This window comes from Gadus morhua, chromosome 16 (genome assembly GCF_902167405.1).
Source record: "Gadus morhua chromosome 16, gadMor3.0, whole genome shotgun sequence".
NCBI classification, from domain to species: domain Eukaryota; kingdom Metazoa; phylum Chordata; class Actinopteri; order Gadiformes; family Gadidae; genus Gadus; species Gadus morhua.
The window spans coordinates 17,868,146-17,884,202 of NC_044063.1; the positions used below are offsets into that span (position 1 = coordinate 17,868,146).

Consider the following 16,057-nt stretch of genomic DNA (forward strand, 5'->3'; position numbering starts at 1 on the left):
TATATATATATATACTTTGAAGGCCACATGGTAAAAGTCACGGCCCGCCATATACTCGTTTCTCTTTTGTAAGACGATATTTAATATCATACCTCTCTACAAATCCAAAATCAAATACTCAGACTGTGAAGTAAAAAAGTAGGAGGTATTTAATAACATTGGTGTGACGGGCACCCCAGTCTTCTGAGCCGTACAGCCTCTGCATGTGGGCTGGGCTTATATAATGGCAGAGACACTTATGTCGCTATTGTGTTCCAGTGTTATGGGCGACTTGCCTCATGTAATACACCAAAACAAGTTGAAGATCTATTGGTACAATACAAATCAATAGCATATACAGCAACACTAGGAGTGAATTATTTTTTACCTTAGCTTTTGTTTTATTCCTTTTCAAAGGTGAGTTTGAAAGTGACTTTCTGTGTTTCAGTTTTCATCATTCGTCATTCATCCTAAGGCGAGTAACCTTGACGGAAAAGACAACATAAGTCCATAGCTTATACAAATAAGCAACGGCTGCTAGTGGTGTTGATATTAACCTAACCCTAACCCCAATATAAACAGGAATTTAACATGTGATAGGCCGTAGCCTACTTAGGACTGTTATCTTCTGAACCCCAGATAATATATCATAGCTTATTAGAGCAACAACTATCAGTAGCACGATGCGTATTCTGATTGCACCCAATGTAATTCAAAATTCAATGTTCCTGTCATCAACATTGGCTATGATCTTTTATATGCATGCTATGTTCTTCGCATCTGGTTAATCACATAATCCCTATAGGGGATAACATGCTCGTGTTTTGCGTAACGCCTGAAAAACGCCGAAAGCCTCAACCGGGCTCTGATCACCAAGAAAACTCTTCATGAATAAAGTGAAGCATGATGGGAATGTATGGTCGATATACTAGAAAACAGCCAATTAGGAAAGGTATTAGCCTATGCCTAGCCTGTGTCGAACCGAACTCTGGGAACTTCTCCTCAATCGTTCGCTCGTGAGTTTAATTAGTAGAAGGCTGTTATTCTCCCCTTTTTTTTAATGTGACAATCATATAATCACGATCGTCAAATATCGTAAGAACGTACATGACGTTGAAGATTAATAAAATATCTTCTTGAAGAGTGATGCGCGTGGCACCACGCACGAGCCTGCTCCAGCGTGGGAGTCACGCATGCGCATCAGCGCCTACGTGCTGCCACACAAGTGACTGCTGTGAAAACAAAGGCAGCGGGCTGCGTCTTGATAACGTCATTACTAGTCCGTATTTGATATGTTCGAGAAAAAAAAGAATCTATCATGTCCGAGTGATATTCCTTGTTAGGTAGTAAACCGTTTGGCCTGTTTATCTCTGTCGTCTCGGAGCAACGTTGCAAAAACGCGCTAACGCAAGTGGATTTCCGGACTCTACAGGTCTCTTGTTTTGTTGAATCGTTGTTCATGAGATGTGTTGAAGGCTGTCTGGATCAGAGGACAGCACCTCTGCGCCACTTTATGTTTTTGCTTTTGATATAAAGAGACATTTCAGCGCTGATACAATCCTTTTGTGCCGTCCGGAATGTAGAAGCTTTTATAAGTTGGTGATTATGTCCTAGTAGAACAATGTTTTTCACATTGTTATAAATGGACAGCCCTAAAAGGCTTACCAAAATTCTGCTTCCCAGAGTTTTTTTTGCCACTGGGATACAGAGACATTGGCATTTGAAACTGGCTCTCGTTTGGACCTCAGACTGGTGATTTTAAGTAATCGGCAGCCGGATTTGTAACGGATGGGTGCTGGCCTTGGTCCTGAAGATATTCCCTCTTATTAACTCGGACCATCCGCCGCCCTGACCTGAAATCACTTCCAGGATAACCACAGAAGGGATTCCGCAGGACTCAGAAGTTAAAGACACTGATCATAATTAGTTTTCTCAAAGTGTTCACTATGATAGGGCCTCTCAGCGGTCGACTGCATACGTTGTTACTTTTAATGTGTGCGGGTAAGTAGGCTATGAGTGATTTATGTGAAATTATTCATCGTTTTTATTTTTCTAGGTCATTCATTTCCCTATATATTCTAGACCTAAATCCCAAGGTCAGAGTGAATGTATGGCCCACTGCATCATCAACTAGGTTACCCTGTTCCCTCTCCTTGAGAACTTGACTTAACTGGTTTTAAACCAATCCCAGCTGAATACATTCCCCACCAATACAAACATAAAAAAACAATAGTAGCATGTCCTCTCAAACAATGGACCCATCTTCAGACTATCAGTGAGTAGCAGCAGGCTAACCCCACTTCCCCTTGCCCACTCACATGCACACATGTTATGTCTGGTTCAGTGAGCCTGTGTAGAAAGGCATGTGGATGTAATTGGTGTCAGGACTGTCTGCCCAGTGGGCTAGGGGTTACATAAGAGCACAGGATTCAGCACTGGAACACTCACACGCAGGCATTCATGGCAAACGTTACGTTAACCAATTTCGATTTCGATTTTGTTAACTGTTTGTATTTAAAATATTTGAACTCTTTACCAGACCATCAAATATTCCATTCCAATACATTAAATCAAACATAACAGTTCAATACATAAATGTACATTTGTATGTGTATAAATAGACCTCATACACTGCTCGCCTCAATGACAACATCAACAACAATAACCATAGAATATAATCTTCGAGGTTTTGTGTTTTTAAGTTTTCAACATATACAAACACATATATTTAGATGGACATTGTAGGCATATAACTTAACACATACAATCCGAATATAAATCTTTCTCCGGGAGATTTTACACCCTAACCCTAAGGTTTAGGGTTAGGGTGTCGGATTTCCCAGACGCATACCTCCTAATTAATGACATGTTCCTGTATTCGCTGTATGTGTCTTTGGATAAAAGAAGCATTGGTTGGATTCACCTGTGATACCCCCATACACAATGACCACTTAACCTCTGCTGTGTTCCAGCGACCAATTAAAGCTTCCCTCTCCTCTCTGATCTTCCCAGATCATCCACTATCGATCTACCTCGGTAATGTGTCCCATGTTTCCCCTTGTGTGTCTCAGTGCGTTTTGGCCATGCGGTGTGCGTGGACATCCCCTCAGAGACTGAGGCTGTGGTGGGCAGGGCCATGAAGCTCACCTGCATCGCCTGCATGACCAGAGAGGAGGTCAAGTCGCTGACGCGCGTGGACTGGTTCTACCTCACCAACAATGACACCCTGCTCATCCCCGTAGGCCTGCGCTGCCGCCGCTCCTTCCTTGCCCCCTCCCTGATGCTAGTACAGACTGATCGATTTAGGACTGGATTTTAAAGTCATCATTTCAATCTAGTTGTTTCCCTGCAGCCATCACTTTTGCTTCAAATCTGATTTTCTTGCACTTTTCCCACAGACAAAAATTGATTTAAAGATTAAAACCTTTTTTTCTTTTAAACTTTTTAAAAGCTGAACTTTGCAATATATGCAGGGGAAAAGTTAACAATACTGTTGAATAAGTGAGGGCTGGAGTGACAATGTTACAGAGCGTTCCTTCAAAGAAGTGAAGTTGAATTTATATATATAATTGTATTAATATTCCAAACATTAAAGGTGTTTAACTTAATACCCGATGACCCATTTATTTGTATCAAATTATGTATCTCACTATGCATGGCATTCGTAATGCATCTTCCTTGGAGCTTGTGTGTTTTTACGTCTTATATTGGAACCTAGCTTCCCCTCTCCAACAGATCTTCCAGTATAGGAATGGGCGCCCGAAGGAGGTGGAGGGCCCCTGGGAGAAACGTCTCTTGTGGAACGGGAGTGTGGACCTTCAGGACCTCTCCATTTGGATCCTGAACGTCTCCCTTAACGACAGCGGTACCTATCGCTGCGACGTGTTTCGTCAGTTTAAGTTTGACTACTTCACCCCCTCGGTCAACAAGACCAAGGTAATCCAGTTGAAGGTGTATCCAACAGGTGAGGCCAGTGTGTACTTTTGACTTTTTGTTATCTCTTGAGTCCCCTCCAAAGTACCTGATAGTACGTTCGTTCCTGAGTGATAATCTGTAGGCTGAACCACATAGTTCAATGTGGAGGATAGATATTGAGTTAAGCACTTTACATATTCATCTTAGAGTAAGAGCATGAATATGTAGCAATTATTTTTCTTAAAAGTTATCAACATTATTGACTTAATACAGTCAATAATGGTGACAGTATTAAAATCCAAAATAATTTTAATTGGATTTGTGCCATTAGTCCTAATTAATTAAGCATTTCATTATGCAAATTAAATCCTGCGAAGAATTTGGGTCACCATGATAGATGACGTCCTTCGTACTGAGAATTGTGGGCATGGCATATTTTTCAGTTATCCTTTGAAATGTGATCATGTTAATGCTACAAATCCTTTGGGGGGACTTTAGTTGTGTTTATTTATGAAATATGTTGGTGAAATCGCTTTTATGCAGTGTTTCACTTGTGTGATGATAACATTTGCCTGAATGTGGTAGCCTCAATAAGAACATGCAAAGGGATTGTATGCTTTATTATTATAATTATTATAATTTTTTGTGACTTGCTCCCTCCTCCAATAATGGACTTTGAATGAAAAACCGTCTGTGACTAACACCATCAATACCCTTCTGTCCCCTTTTTTGTTTTGTGTGTACCCAAGGAATAATTGCTATGTTTTGTCTGTCTATCGTTTGTCAAAGCTTTCACCTATTGTCAGTGAAGGGGTTAATTCAAACCACCTGCTTTGCTATCTTTTATAAGGGGTAATGTATTCTGCGTTCCCGAATGCTTGGCTTGCTGATTGTGTTGTTATTCACCTCGTTCAATATATACATAGTACATGTATATTTGGAACTTTGAATGAACAGATCCCTCATGTCTTTAAAATGTCTATCTGTGTGCACCTAGTGTGGTTTAATGTTGGATGGAGACTTCCACTGGTTGTGTTGTTCCTGAAAGTAGTACAAAGCACTGGATGTTATGATAATCAAATGATATGGTCGTTTACGATAAACTACATTGTATTTGCATACCACACACACAGACACACATTATCTCCTTGCATCTTTGTAGTGTAGTCGGGCCAGATTTCAAAAAGCCATAGGCCAGAATGCATGATATGTGAATATTAGGTTACAGCAATGACGTCTTTTCTCATTGAAACAACATTGATTGGGTCATGGTTTTATGGGTTAGACGGTGCCCATAGTCTCTTTTGAAGTCACTGTTAAAACACATTACATATTTGTCATGGGTCCGACGGCTTGTTTGGGGTTTGGCACCCGTTCATTGTCACAATGGTTTTCATCCGATGATTTGGCGATTGTTTTATTGGTTTCTTTACATTGGATATTAATCTCTCTCATCGCTCTCTCTAAATTAGCAGTGTAATACCATTAAGCTGATATAATTGCAACGGCATGAAAACCACTGTGACACGTGTATAACCATCTTTTAATCTGATTTTAGCCAAACTACTTTAGGACAGTAGGAAGACACCATAATGGTACTGTTCTGTAAATAACATTTGCTTGCACATCATTGTCTCAGAAAAAAGTTTTGCATCAAATAGCATGTTTCACTTCGGGATACCACATGACAGTACATGCTTGACAGTTAGTGGACACTGTAAGGTCGGCATTCAGAGTTATCAGGGTCGTATTAGACAGAGGTCACCTTTCCGCCTTTAGGAATGAGCAATTCTGCCTAGCCTTTTAAGAACCATCTGGATCTTTGCTAATTATCCCCACCCAACGGTATCACTAATGAGCGTTTCAGCACATCGGTAGATCTAAATAAAACCTTGCATGGATTTTCACTGTACGGGCGCTCGTCGACCTCTGTCTCATTAAGCAACTTGAATACGGGACTGCAATTAAACTGCAATTTAGTCGCTGTCCATCATAACTAGCAGCACTCTCACGCTCTCTACAGTCTCAAGGGCAACAGCCATGAACCTATTTGAACAGTATGACCCCACACCATCACAAATAAACCCCACCAGACGCATCCATGTATAACCAACGGCAATGATCCTTCAGATGAGGTGAAGGGAGACTATCGTAGCTCACAGTGCTGTGCTGTGTGTGTGTGTGTGTGTGTGTGTGTGTGTGTGTGTGTGTGTGTGTGTGGGTGTGTGGGTGTGTGGGTGCGTGTGTGTGTGTTCCTCTGCAGCCAAAGTCAACCCGGCGTCACTGTACTCAGAGGTCATGATGTACGTGCTGCTGGTGTTCCTCACCCTGTGGCTCCTGGTGGAGATGGTCTACTGCTACAGGAAGATCTCCAGAGCCGACGACCACACCCAGGACCCCGCGTGAGTCTGACAGCCTCACAGAAAACACAGGCAGATATACAGCCTCACAGACAAAGGCAGACATACAGCCTCAAAGACAGGCAGACACAGGCATAGATACAGCCTCATAGGAAGGCAGACATACAGCCTCACAGACAGGCAGATAAAGACACGCAAGCAAAGCTGTGGGCACACACGCATGCAAAAACACACACGCACACACACACAGCAAACTGCATGCTATCCTTGTATATCTGCTATGTCAGCCAAGGGCACTGACATGTCTTTGAATGAGCTGTGTTGCTGTATTCTCCTATTGACCTTGATCAAGCTCACTGAAGGAGCAATGCAGACATGCAGAGCTAAACATGCCAGGGGGATAACAGAGAAAAAGCATGTGGAGGCAGCGAGAGTGTGTGTTTGTGAGTGTTTGTGTGAGGGTAAGAAGGAAATGTAGTGCACGAAAGGGAAAAAAAAGAAAGAATGATTACAAGAATAAGAGAGGAGGAGGCAGGAGGAGAGAGGGAGAGAGAAAAATAGGGCGAGACAGAGAGTGAGTGAGACATAGAGAGAAAGAGAGAGGGCAGGAGGGAGGGAGTGAGGGAGACAGAGAGTGAGAGGGAGAGTTACCCAGTGCCACACTAATCTGTCTTTTGGAAGGCCACCTGGCAGGTGTGGGTAAATCTGAGCACTGCTGACTCCCATTCCCATTCCAATTCTAAACAGCTTTTTTTTCCCAACATCCTGCCCAGATCTGCAACTCGTTAATAAACAGAGTTTTTGCATCACCTTTGATTGGCCAACAAAGACCAGAGCGTACCTGTGCGGTCAGGTCTCTGTGGGCTGCCAGGTCTCTGTGGGCTGCCAAACCGCTGACTTGACCACACACATCCAGACAGGCAATTTATGACCCCGACATCACCAGCCTGTATAGTTTAGAGTAGATAAGTGCTGATAAGTGGTTGACTGGAAATACACTGAGTGACTCCATGCTCCTAATAAAATGCAGAACACACAGACGCTGATGGGCGGGGCACAGCTGTGTGTGGCACCGGAATGAAGTCGTTATAGCGTGAAGTGGTAAAAGTATTAGGCGTTCCTCTTACAGGTGACAGGAACGATCAGAGGAAAATAGGATATGCTTTGCTTTCTGACAAGGTAAAAAATGCAATTCAGTAATGCTGTTCAGTCATGCATGTTAAGTTCAGTTAAGTTCAGTCATGCAAATCAACAATTTGAGTTGAGCATTGAAGGCATTTTATTGCAAGGCTAGCGGTCTGCGGGTTGCCATGTTGTGACGACTGCTCTGTTGTGATTTAGGGAATAATATAAGCTATCTGACAGCCCAACAGCTGATGCGTGCAGGTCTCCAGCGATCTTCCTGGAGTAACTCGACAGAAACCTAATGAACAACATGGCAGATGTTCTTCAATGCAAGTGAATAGGCACAAATATTGTATCCATAGGCAGTTTGTAGGCATTTGGTGCAGTAAGAATTGTAAATGGGGTCACACACCAGGGGTCTCGCCTTTTTTCAAAGATGGCTCAGCTCCATCTGTGACAACATTTACAATCTACAAATGCAGATGTAAAACCAATGCTTTCCACACAGCCACCAACTAGTTGCACAGCCCCGACTGTTGGATTCTCCCTCCAATTGGAACCCAATCGCTTTCAAGACATGAAAATCAATGTCCTGCCTTGTTATATGCTATGTCCTTTCTATTATGCATCACTACACGATGCTCCTCCTGGGTCATCCAGGGTCAAGGCAAGGGACACCACTTTACAATTCAACCATTAGGGACCGATTCATGTTTGTTCCTGATCCATACTTCCGCAATCAGACCAGACTACCTTACTGTTTTCCTCTGGGAGTCAATGGCTTGAAATCAGATGACTTAGCTGCACCAATCTTGCAACAGATCTTTGATCTATATGGAACGGCAGTCGAGTCAGTCAGAAGTATGAAAAATATGCAGTGACAGTCCAATTACAAGAGTCCGGGCTGATTTAATTTGCGAGTGGGCTAGAATGACAGTACAAAGATTATGCTGACTCTGTGACTATTAATAGTGATGGGTATGCTATGCTTTGACTGAACTACACTTTAGAATAATGCGTGATTAAGTGCACCCACTCAGCACAGAGCCTCTGTTGGATGGAGCACTTCACAGTGAATTCAGACGTAGTTCAAAGTTCAGAGGTCATGCTTTGTGCATTTATAGTGATAAGTTCAATCGCTCAACACTGCCATTATGTAACCAAGAGAAATTGACATATACACTGTTAATGTTAGCATAGACCATTTTTTTTGTAAGCATTCCGATTGTATTGCTATGATAAATCATTAACCAATAATAACAATGTGTATTATTGGTAAATACAATGTGATCGTTATTATTGAATTGTTCATACTCACAATATACACACATTTAATTACATAACTATGAGTAAGAAACTAACTATGGCATTTTCTTAAGATATATTCTTTATTTTCTTGTCTGCTTTATTTATTTATGCGTTTACTTATTTGTGTTTATTAATTAAGGGAGTTAGAAAAACACAAGTTAGACATATTTAGATCCAGATTTTCGATGGGATTTAGCATTGCGAACGGGTGAAATGTATAGCGCAACCTAGAAAGATCACATTTACTAAAAAAGCCCAGTTGACATTTCATTTCTAGAACTGCCTTTGTTTTTTCTGCAGGACAAACTACCTAGCCATACCTTCTGAGCAAAAAGACAATCCAGCTGAGCCGGTTACTGATGTTACCGAATAAAAGTGGTTGTCTTGCAACCACAGACACGGTACTTTACCAGAGACTCAAACTGATCTGCGACCAAACAAACTTAACCCTCCATTTCAACTCATCCTTTGCATATTTCCACAATTAAAGGTTGTACCAGTAAAAAGCAATGTCTTCAAACCACACAGAAAGCATGATGACCGTAGGATACGTGGATGTTTTTGAGTGATAGTGAAGGACACGCCCCGAGTCGTCATTATAACACATCCACAATAGCTGTCAGTTGGTTTTGGAAGACAAACTGGTAGAAAAAGCATGCATTTATCTGTGTATATATGCGACATTGTAATTGTTAACCAGTACTAAGTAATTCATACTGTCAGCATACTGCCACAACCTTTAAGACTTAATCAATTTGTTTGTATTTGTTGCTATGTTTTTTCAACATTCTTGTTATTTACACACTACACAAACATACATCCCTGCCATTTTCACCACATATACTTACTGTGTTCATAGTTTGCTGTTCTACTGTGTGCATAATACCAATAATGTCATGATTCCATTTCGATTATGGAAATGTATGTTTATGTGTGCAAGAGCTACTTTATGCGTGTCATGAGGAGATATATAATCGTTTTACACTTGAATGAGATGAGGATTCTTTGTCTTTGCTGAACAGGAACGATGTGTTTGAATTTGAACACGTTTACATTGTTCTTTCTTTTCCAGGTACTGACCGATACGAAGGCCACCTCAACGTTGCGGGGGCAGCAGCACAGTTATGTACACAGACATTGTTCACACACTGATTTCACTGAAAACACTTTGAAACACTCGTCAACTCGAGTGCTCACGCTATGGTCAAATACGTTGTCAATCAGAGAGAAATTGGAGAGCAATGTTCAGCCTCTAGGTCCCATTGTTCTCTCATCCACTCCCTCTGTACTCTGCTGTGTTGCTTGCATTGTGCAACGGTCGAGGGGATGCAAACTGATATTAAAAACTGAATACCAAACTGCATGTCTGATACAGTTTGTTTGTTCTGTCCGTGTGATTCATACTCTTTTGATGGACAATGTTGAGATGGTAGTCAAAAGGCAGTTTCTACTGTGATATATTCTCTTCTTTCTACTTTTAATTTTTTACAATAAAAGGATTGCATTGCTTTGTATACTGTATGGATGTGTATCTTGTGTCATAGTAAAATACTACTAATAGTACTCAAAGTACTGGATAATACTGTGTAATTTGACAATATTTCAGTTGATGAAGTCGTCTTTGCCTTTCCTTTATCGTGTCCATCTGAAATCTGTGTTACCAATCGCCCTGACCTCTAACCTCCGCTGTTGCTTGTGTTCTCCAACAGCTACAATAGCAGCGCTCCATATGTGCCTGAATCTATAGGGAAAATACTGTAGAAAATAATGTGTTTCATATATTTGGTGCAATGATATCATTCTGCATGATGTGTGTTACGCATTCTTATGCCCTGTGTGAGAGATCTGCCTATATTGGAATAAATGTATTGCACAATCAGTTTAAGCTCATGGTCTTTTCCACCACTTACCAGCCATCATTATTTCCCTGTGAAATGTATCGTTCTGGACAGATCCTAAACTCATGCCTAGCTGCGCACGCATCGAATATACAAGTAAATGTAGCGCTTCTCATTTTCCCAGGTATCCAGATATTGAGAGGTAAACACAATATCTACTATAAACAGCAACTGTATAACTTCAGCTTTTAGGCTCAAATACCTCATCTCAGTTTAAAGTCAACCTGCCTCTCTTTCAAAACTCTGTGCCCCCTTTAGGCTTCAGTGTATTAAATGCACAATAGTGGAGCTGAGGCATATTATCAATGTGTGCTCTAGCTGTATTATAGTTAAAAATTGCAAAGGCTGAGAGAGCATTGTTCTTCTCTTGAACATGAGCTGCCGGGGCAGGTGACAGCTAGCTCCAACAGAGTGACAGTGAAGATGGAGAAGATAAAGAAACAGCAGTGAGACGGACAGTGATGTGACTACAGGGGATGTATAAAGCCACCTCCCCCCCCCCAGCCCCGCTTGAACCACCTCCCCCATCTGATAGCTGCGACCCACAGCTGTGACGATATAGCAGCAGCTGTTGTTATAGCAACCCAGGAATGACTGTGAGCCGGCAGATTGCCTGGAAAAGATAGCACTGTGGTGTCTAGCATCTTCCATGTGTCCACAAACACACATAAACACGTGCATGCACATACACAAAGATGCACGCACGACAAAGACACACACATGCACATTGACTTTGACGGACACATGCATACACCATTGCACCAACACACACACTAATGAGTAGGTTAAACTGTAATTTTTTAACAGTCATATGCACCATCAGGCTTCTTAATGAGAGAGACTACAGGTGTGTGGATCCAGCAGTGGCCTGTGGGACTGCACTCACAAACCTGACCTCTGGGTTTCTGAGGGTCTTTGTGAAGGGGGAAAAGGCAGAACTAACTAAACTTGTCTCCATCTCTTGATTTCAAATAAATTGCTTATCGATTGTGTACCGATCTCACACACACACACACACACACACACACACACACACACACACACACACACACACACACACACACACACACACACACACACACACACACACACACACACACACACACACAGATGCCTTTGCCATACTCTTGCTAATAGCGGCTCTCTCATCATCCTCAGTTGATTGCCCTAGTAAGCCATGTCCTACTAGCAACATACACTCTATATGTTGACTCATCTTGCCCTCGCTCTCTCTGTCTCTCTCTCTCTCTATCTCTCTCTTACTCTCTTTCTCTCTCTCTCTCGCTCTGACTACCCTCATCGCTCTCTCTCTCTCTCTCTCTCTCTCTCTCTCTCTCTCTCTCTCTCTCTCTCTCTCTCTCTCTCTCTCTCTCTCTCTCGTATTACATTGTGATTCCCCAGGGAAACAGCCCAGTAATGCGACCCACATTGTACAAAAATACTTTTCAATTATAACAGCAGGCTCGCCCCGACCCTCACAAACACTGCTGTCTGCATCTCAAGTCCTGTCCTCACAAGAACGTTTCACTGCATTAGCAGTGAGCAGTCTCCACAGGGTGGAAACACACATCTGCTACAGCTAACGGCTTAGACAACATGCGACACTGCTGAGTTTGAAATTGTGCTTTTTTAAAAAGCTCATTAAAGGCTGTTTTTTGCAGTGGCTGCCTTGTTTTTTTGTGCAACTGGGTTGCTCTCTGTGGCTGCTTATGAAAGCTCAACACTAACGCCAACAATAATAGATCAGCATTAAAATGTTAATTGAGCCATCTACCCATCAGTCATAAAGGGTTATGTAATCATATGCTGACATAGTTCATCTATTAGGGGTCTTTGTCTCCCCCTAGTGTAACACATACAGAGTTTAGGTCACAAGAGTTGACATGTTATAAGTGACAACTCAGCTCTTCACGAAAATAAACTGTTCTGTGTATATTCTAAGTACTCACTAGCTTTCTTTATGATAGAAGTCCAATGTATTGTTGCTACGGTATATACTAATATGGAACACGCTTTATGTTCCCTGATTAACTGGTTGCGGCCACTCTATAATTTCGATCAGCAGCCGTCTCTTGGTGGTGCTATTTTGGGGACTCCACACCCACCTGATGTCATCAGCCATGATGGATGGAACAGTAAGGTCAATAAAGTGCTCGGGCGGTCATAATTATTCATGGGGGCATTAGCAGTCGTCTTGGTGATGAGGATGATAGGATCATGGGAGTTAGAGAGGAAGACATGTTTTTCTTGTTTTATTTTCCAACCTCCTCTTACTCTGCCTCATTGACACCCCCAACACCTCCACCTCCCCCCTGCGACACACACCTCAACGCCTCTCCACCTCCTCCCTCTCTCATTGAGTCTTAATCCTCTGTACGGTAACGTCCCCAGAGAACATTTTGCAAGCCTGCACCAGACCAACCCCAGGCTGAGCAAGTGTTTCCACTGCCGTTCTTCACTGTTTCTTTCCATTGAAAAAAAGCAAGCAATACTGTCTGTAAATAAGGTGTGTTGAATCATGTTCTCCCTAAACATTCACAATGCCTATAAAGCTTGTTTGCACAGAGTTCCAATGTTTTTATTTGGATTGGTTGTGATGTAGCAGTTTAACAATTGGATGAAGTTTTTGAAGCCTTCAAAACATCCTTCCGTATTCAAAAGCACAAAACATATTTGAAGTAAAAGTATTGGCATTCATTTTAAACAAAGGGGAGTCTTGGGAAATGAGGACCATTGAAATGGAGCATTTTGAAATCATCCATAATGCTGATGCTGATAATCATCTCATGTATTGTTCATTCCTGCATAGTTAATTTCGGTTGATTTTCCGTCTGACCATCATTCTTGCAAGGATCTTCATTTGTGTATTTCTTCGGTATAGAGAACATTATAGCTCTTAAAATAATCTTGGTTTGGCCAAGGTTCAGTGGTGTTATTTAAACATTGTTATTCAATCATAACCGGCTAATTGAAATCAGCATGATTCATGCGGAGACAACTAACCTTGCTCTTTCTATTATTTTATATTCCATCGCCCTCCAAAGCCAAAGCACATTGTGAAATCAAACACCCCGATCCATTCCAGCACATTTCCTGAGCATTTCTTAACAAGATTTCTGCCAACACTTCTAGCACCTCTTTACACCAAGTTAGCATAATTGGATTTCGGACAAAGCATTTTGTCATCTTTGATGAAAGCCAAGATCTATAATTGTATCAATGTTGTCATTTAAAAGTTTGTTTCAATTCCATCAGGTGTTTTAATGCACTAGGTGAGGACAGGAGAGTCACTCCTTCATTTTAAACAAAGTGTGCCATGCTCAATGGTTGAAAGGCTTCACAACCAGCATTGTCTGTCATTGTGGTGAGGCCTAGTTCATATTTGGTCAACATGCCACAAGGGTGGCTACAATTTTAGGTTTGCTATTTATCATAATTAGGTTGCTTTAATCCAATGCGGAGTGCTCCCTGAATATGGAGATTTCAACAGGCAGCAATTGTTAACCCTCAGAGTTAATTATTGATAGTGACAATTTGAATTAACCTCAAATTTTCTATTTCCTTTTTTTGCCTTTTTAGTTAGCAGAAGGTATAAAAATGTAACCGTATAAATGACTTGATTTAGAATGCTGCGTAACACAAGTGGTTGACAAAAAATCGTTTTAACTAGTTTTGCGGGTACAATATTTCAATTTGAGGATTTCAATGAATCTTCAAAGTGTTTCTGTAAATCGAGTGGCTCGTTGGAGTCTAAGCTCCTATCATGTGTGCCGCTCTCCCGGCGTGTTTACAGTGTCTCAAATTAAAATACAAAATCATGTCATTCACCACACCCCTAGCCACTTAGAAAAACTCATTATAAAACCGAAATGCATGAACAGCCTCTTCTGCATTCATTGCTCCCCCCCCCCCCCTCTCTCTCTCTCCCTCTCTCTCCCTCTCCTCTCCCCTCCCCTCGTATCCATCCATCCATCCATCTCTCCATCCTCGGTCCTCTCCATCAACCCGTCCATTCTTCGCTCACCTCCATTTTCCAACAAGAGGGTGGCCATTATTGGACAGGACAAAGGGGAGGCCTTAAATAAAAAGAACATTTACAAGTCAGACCGTGTGGTGCAGGGGAGGGGGAGCGGCGAGAGGTGGGGGTCTCCGCTCTTTAATTGGTGCTCAGAGGATGGGGACGGAGCCGTGGCCGCGTGACGTCACCCTCCTTTTGTTAGTAAAATGAACACCTGGCCACCAGAGACGTGCTAAATCCCGGACGAGTGTGTAGGCCACACCTGGGGCCCGCCACACAAACACAAGGTGGCAAAATAATACAAACGCCAACGGCTAGAGTCGCGCAATATCGTGCAAATACTCCTCATGGTGTGTGTTGTGTGTGTGGTTTGTATGTGTTTTTGTTTGACATTGTGTGTGTGTGTATGTTGTGTTTGTATGTGTGTATGTGCGCTGTAAGTGCGTTTCTTTGTGTACAGTGTGTGTGTGTGTCTGTCCTTCGTCTGTTTGTCTGTGTACTGTGTGTGTTTGTTTTGTGTGTGTGTGTGTGTGTACTTTGTGTGTGTGTATTTGCACGCGTGTGCACGTGTGCGTGCCTGTGTATGTATGTGTGTGTAAGTGTTTGTGTGTGTAACTGTCGACTAAAGCAGGCGCGCACCAGCTGAGGGCTGTGTTAACGTGAAGTATGCTGCTAGAGTAAGAGTAGATTAACGGACTATGTTACAGTAACCGTAGCCCCTGGCTGCTCAGCTCTGCCGGCGGCCTCCCCTTTAAAGGATGGGTTTGTTACCATGGAGAGAGAGTTAGCATTGCTACATGTGCTGCAGCACGGTTTAGAGAGAGTGGAGCGGAACGAAAACCAAACTCAATTGAATGCAGGGGGTCGTTAGAGGTGTTAGCGTGCCTGCCGCCGATAGCCATGATGCGCGTTTTACTCTTTGAAGTCGATCAGTGGAGAGGGAAACAGGGTTTATCACTTCACTGAATCCCAGGGAGAACGGCTTTACTTTTTCTGTACATCCAGCAAAATAGCAGTTGGCTGATATGTTTCTAGACAGCTGTAGTTAGGGAAAGCAACACCATGTCTGATAAATGTTATGATAACCCTCAGGTTAAACACAGGAACACACACACACACACACACGTACTGTTGCGCACATACACATGCATGTGAAAGCTTACTCAAACAGGCGCACACACACACACACACACACACACACACACACACACACACACACACACACACACACACACACACACACACACACACACACACACTCTTTATGCACAAATGCATGTAAATGTACACACATACTTACACACACACACACACACACACACACACACACACACACACACACACACACACACACACACACACACACACACACACACACACACACACACACACACACACACACACACACACACACCGAAACACAAATGTGGTTATTCTCTTGCATGACCTTTTTG

At 42.3% G+C, this 16,057-nt stretch overlaps 1 protein-coding gene across 3 annotated transcripts; it reads left to right on the forward strand.

The window, feature by feature from the left end:
* The first annotated feature begins 246 nt into the window (after positions 1-246).
* scn3b (sodium channel, voltage-gated, type III, beta) lies at positions 247-10,572 on the forward strand. 3 transcript variants are annotated; one of them, XM_030337100.1, is made up of 6 exons: positions 247-396; positions 3,051-3,217; positions 3,715-3,943; positions 6,158-6,296; positions 8,988-9,088; positions 9,760-10,572. In XM_030337100.1, the coding sequence occupies exons 2-5, from the start codon at positions 3,116-3,118 to the stop codon at positions 9,058-9,060; spliced, it is 543 nt and encodes a 180-aa protein (XP_030192960.1). In that variant the 5' UTR covers positions 247-396; positions 3,051-3,115; the 3' UTR covers positions 9,061-9,088; positions 9,760-10,572. The 3 variants fall into 3 exon arrangements, with proteins under 3 accessions (XP_030192960.1, XP_030192959.1, XP_030192958.1); XM_030337098.1 differs by lacking the exon at positions 247-396 and adding an exon at positions 1,180-1,980; XM_030337099.1 differs by lacking the exons at positions 247-396; positions 8,988-9,088 and adding an exon at positions 1,175-1,980.
* The last annotated feature ends 5,485 nt before the right edge of the window (positions 10,573-16,057 follow it).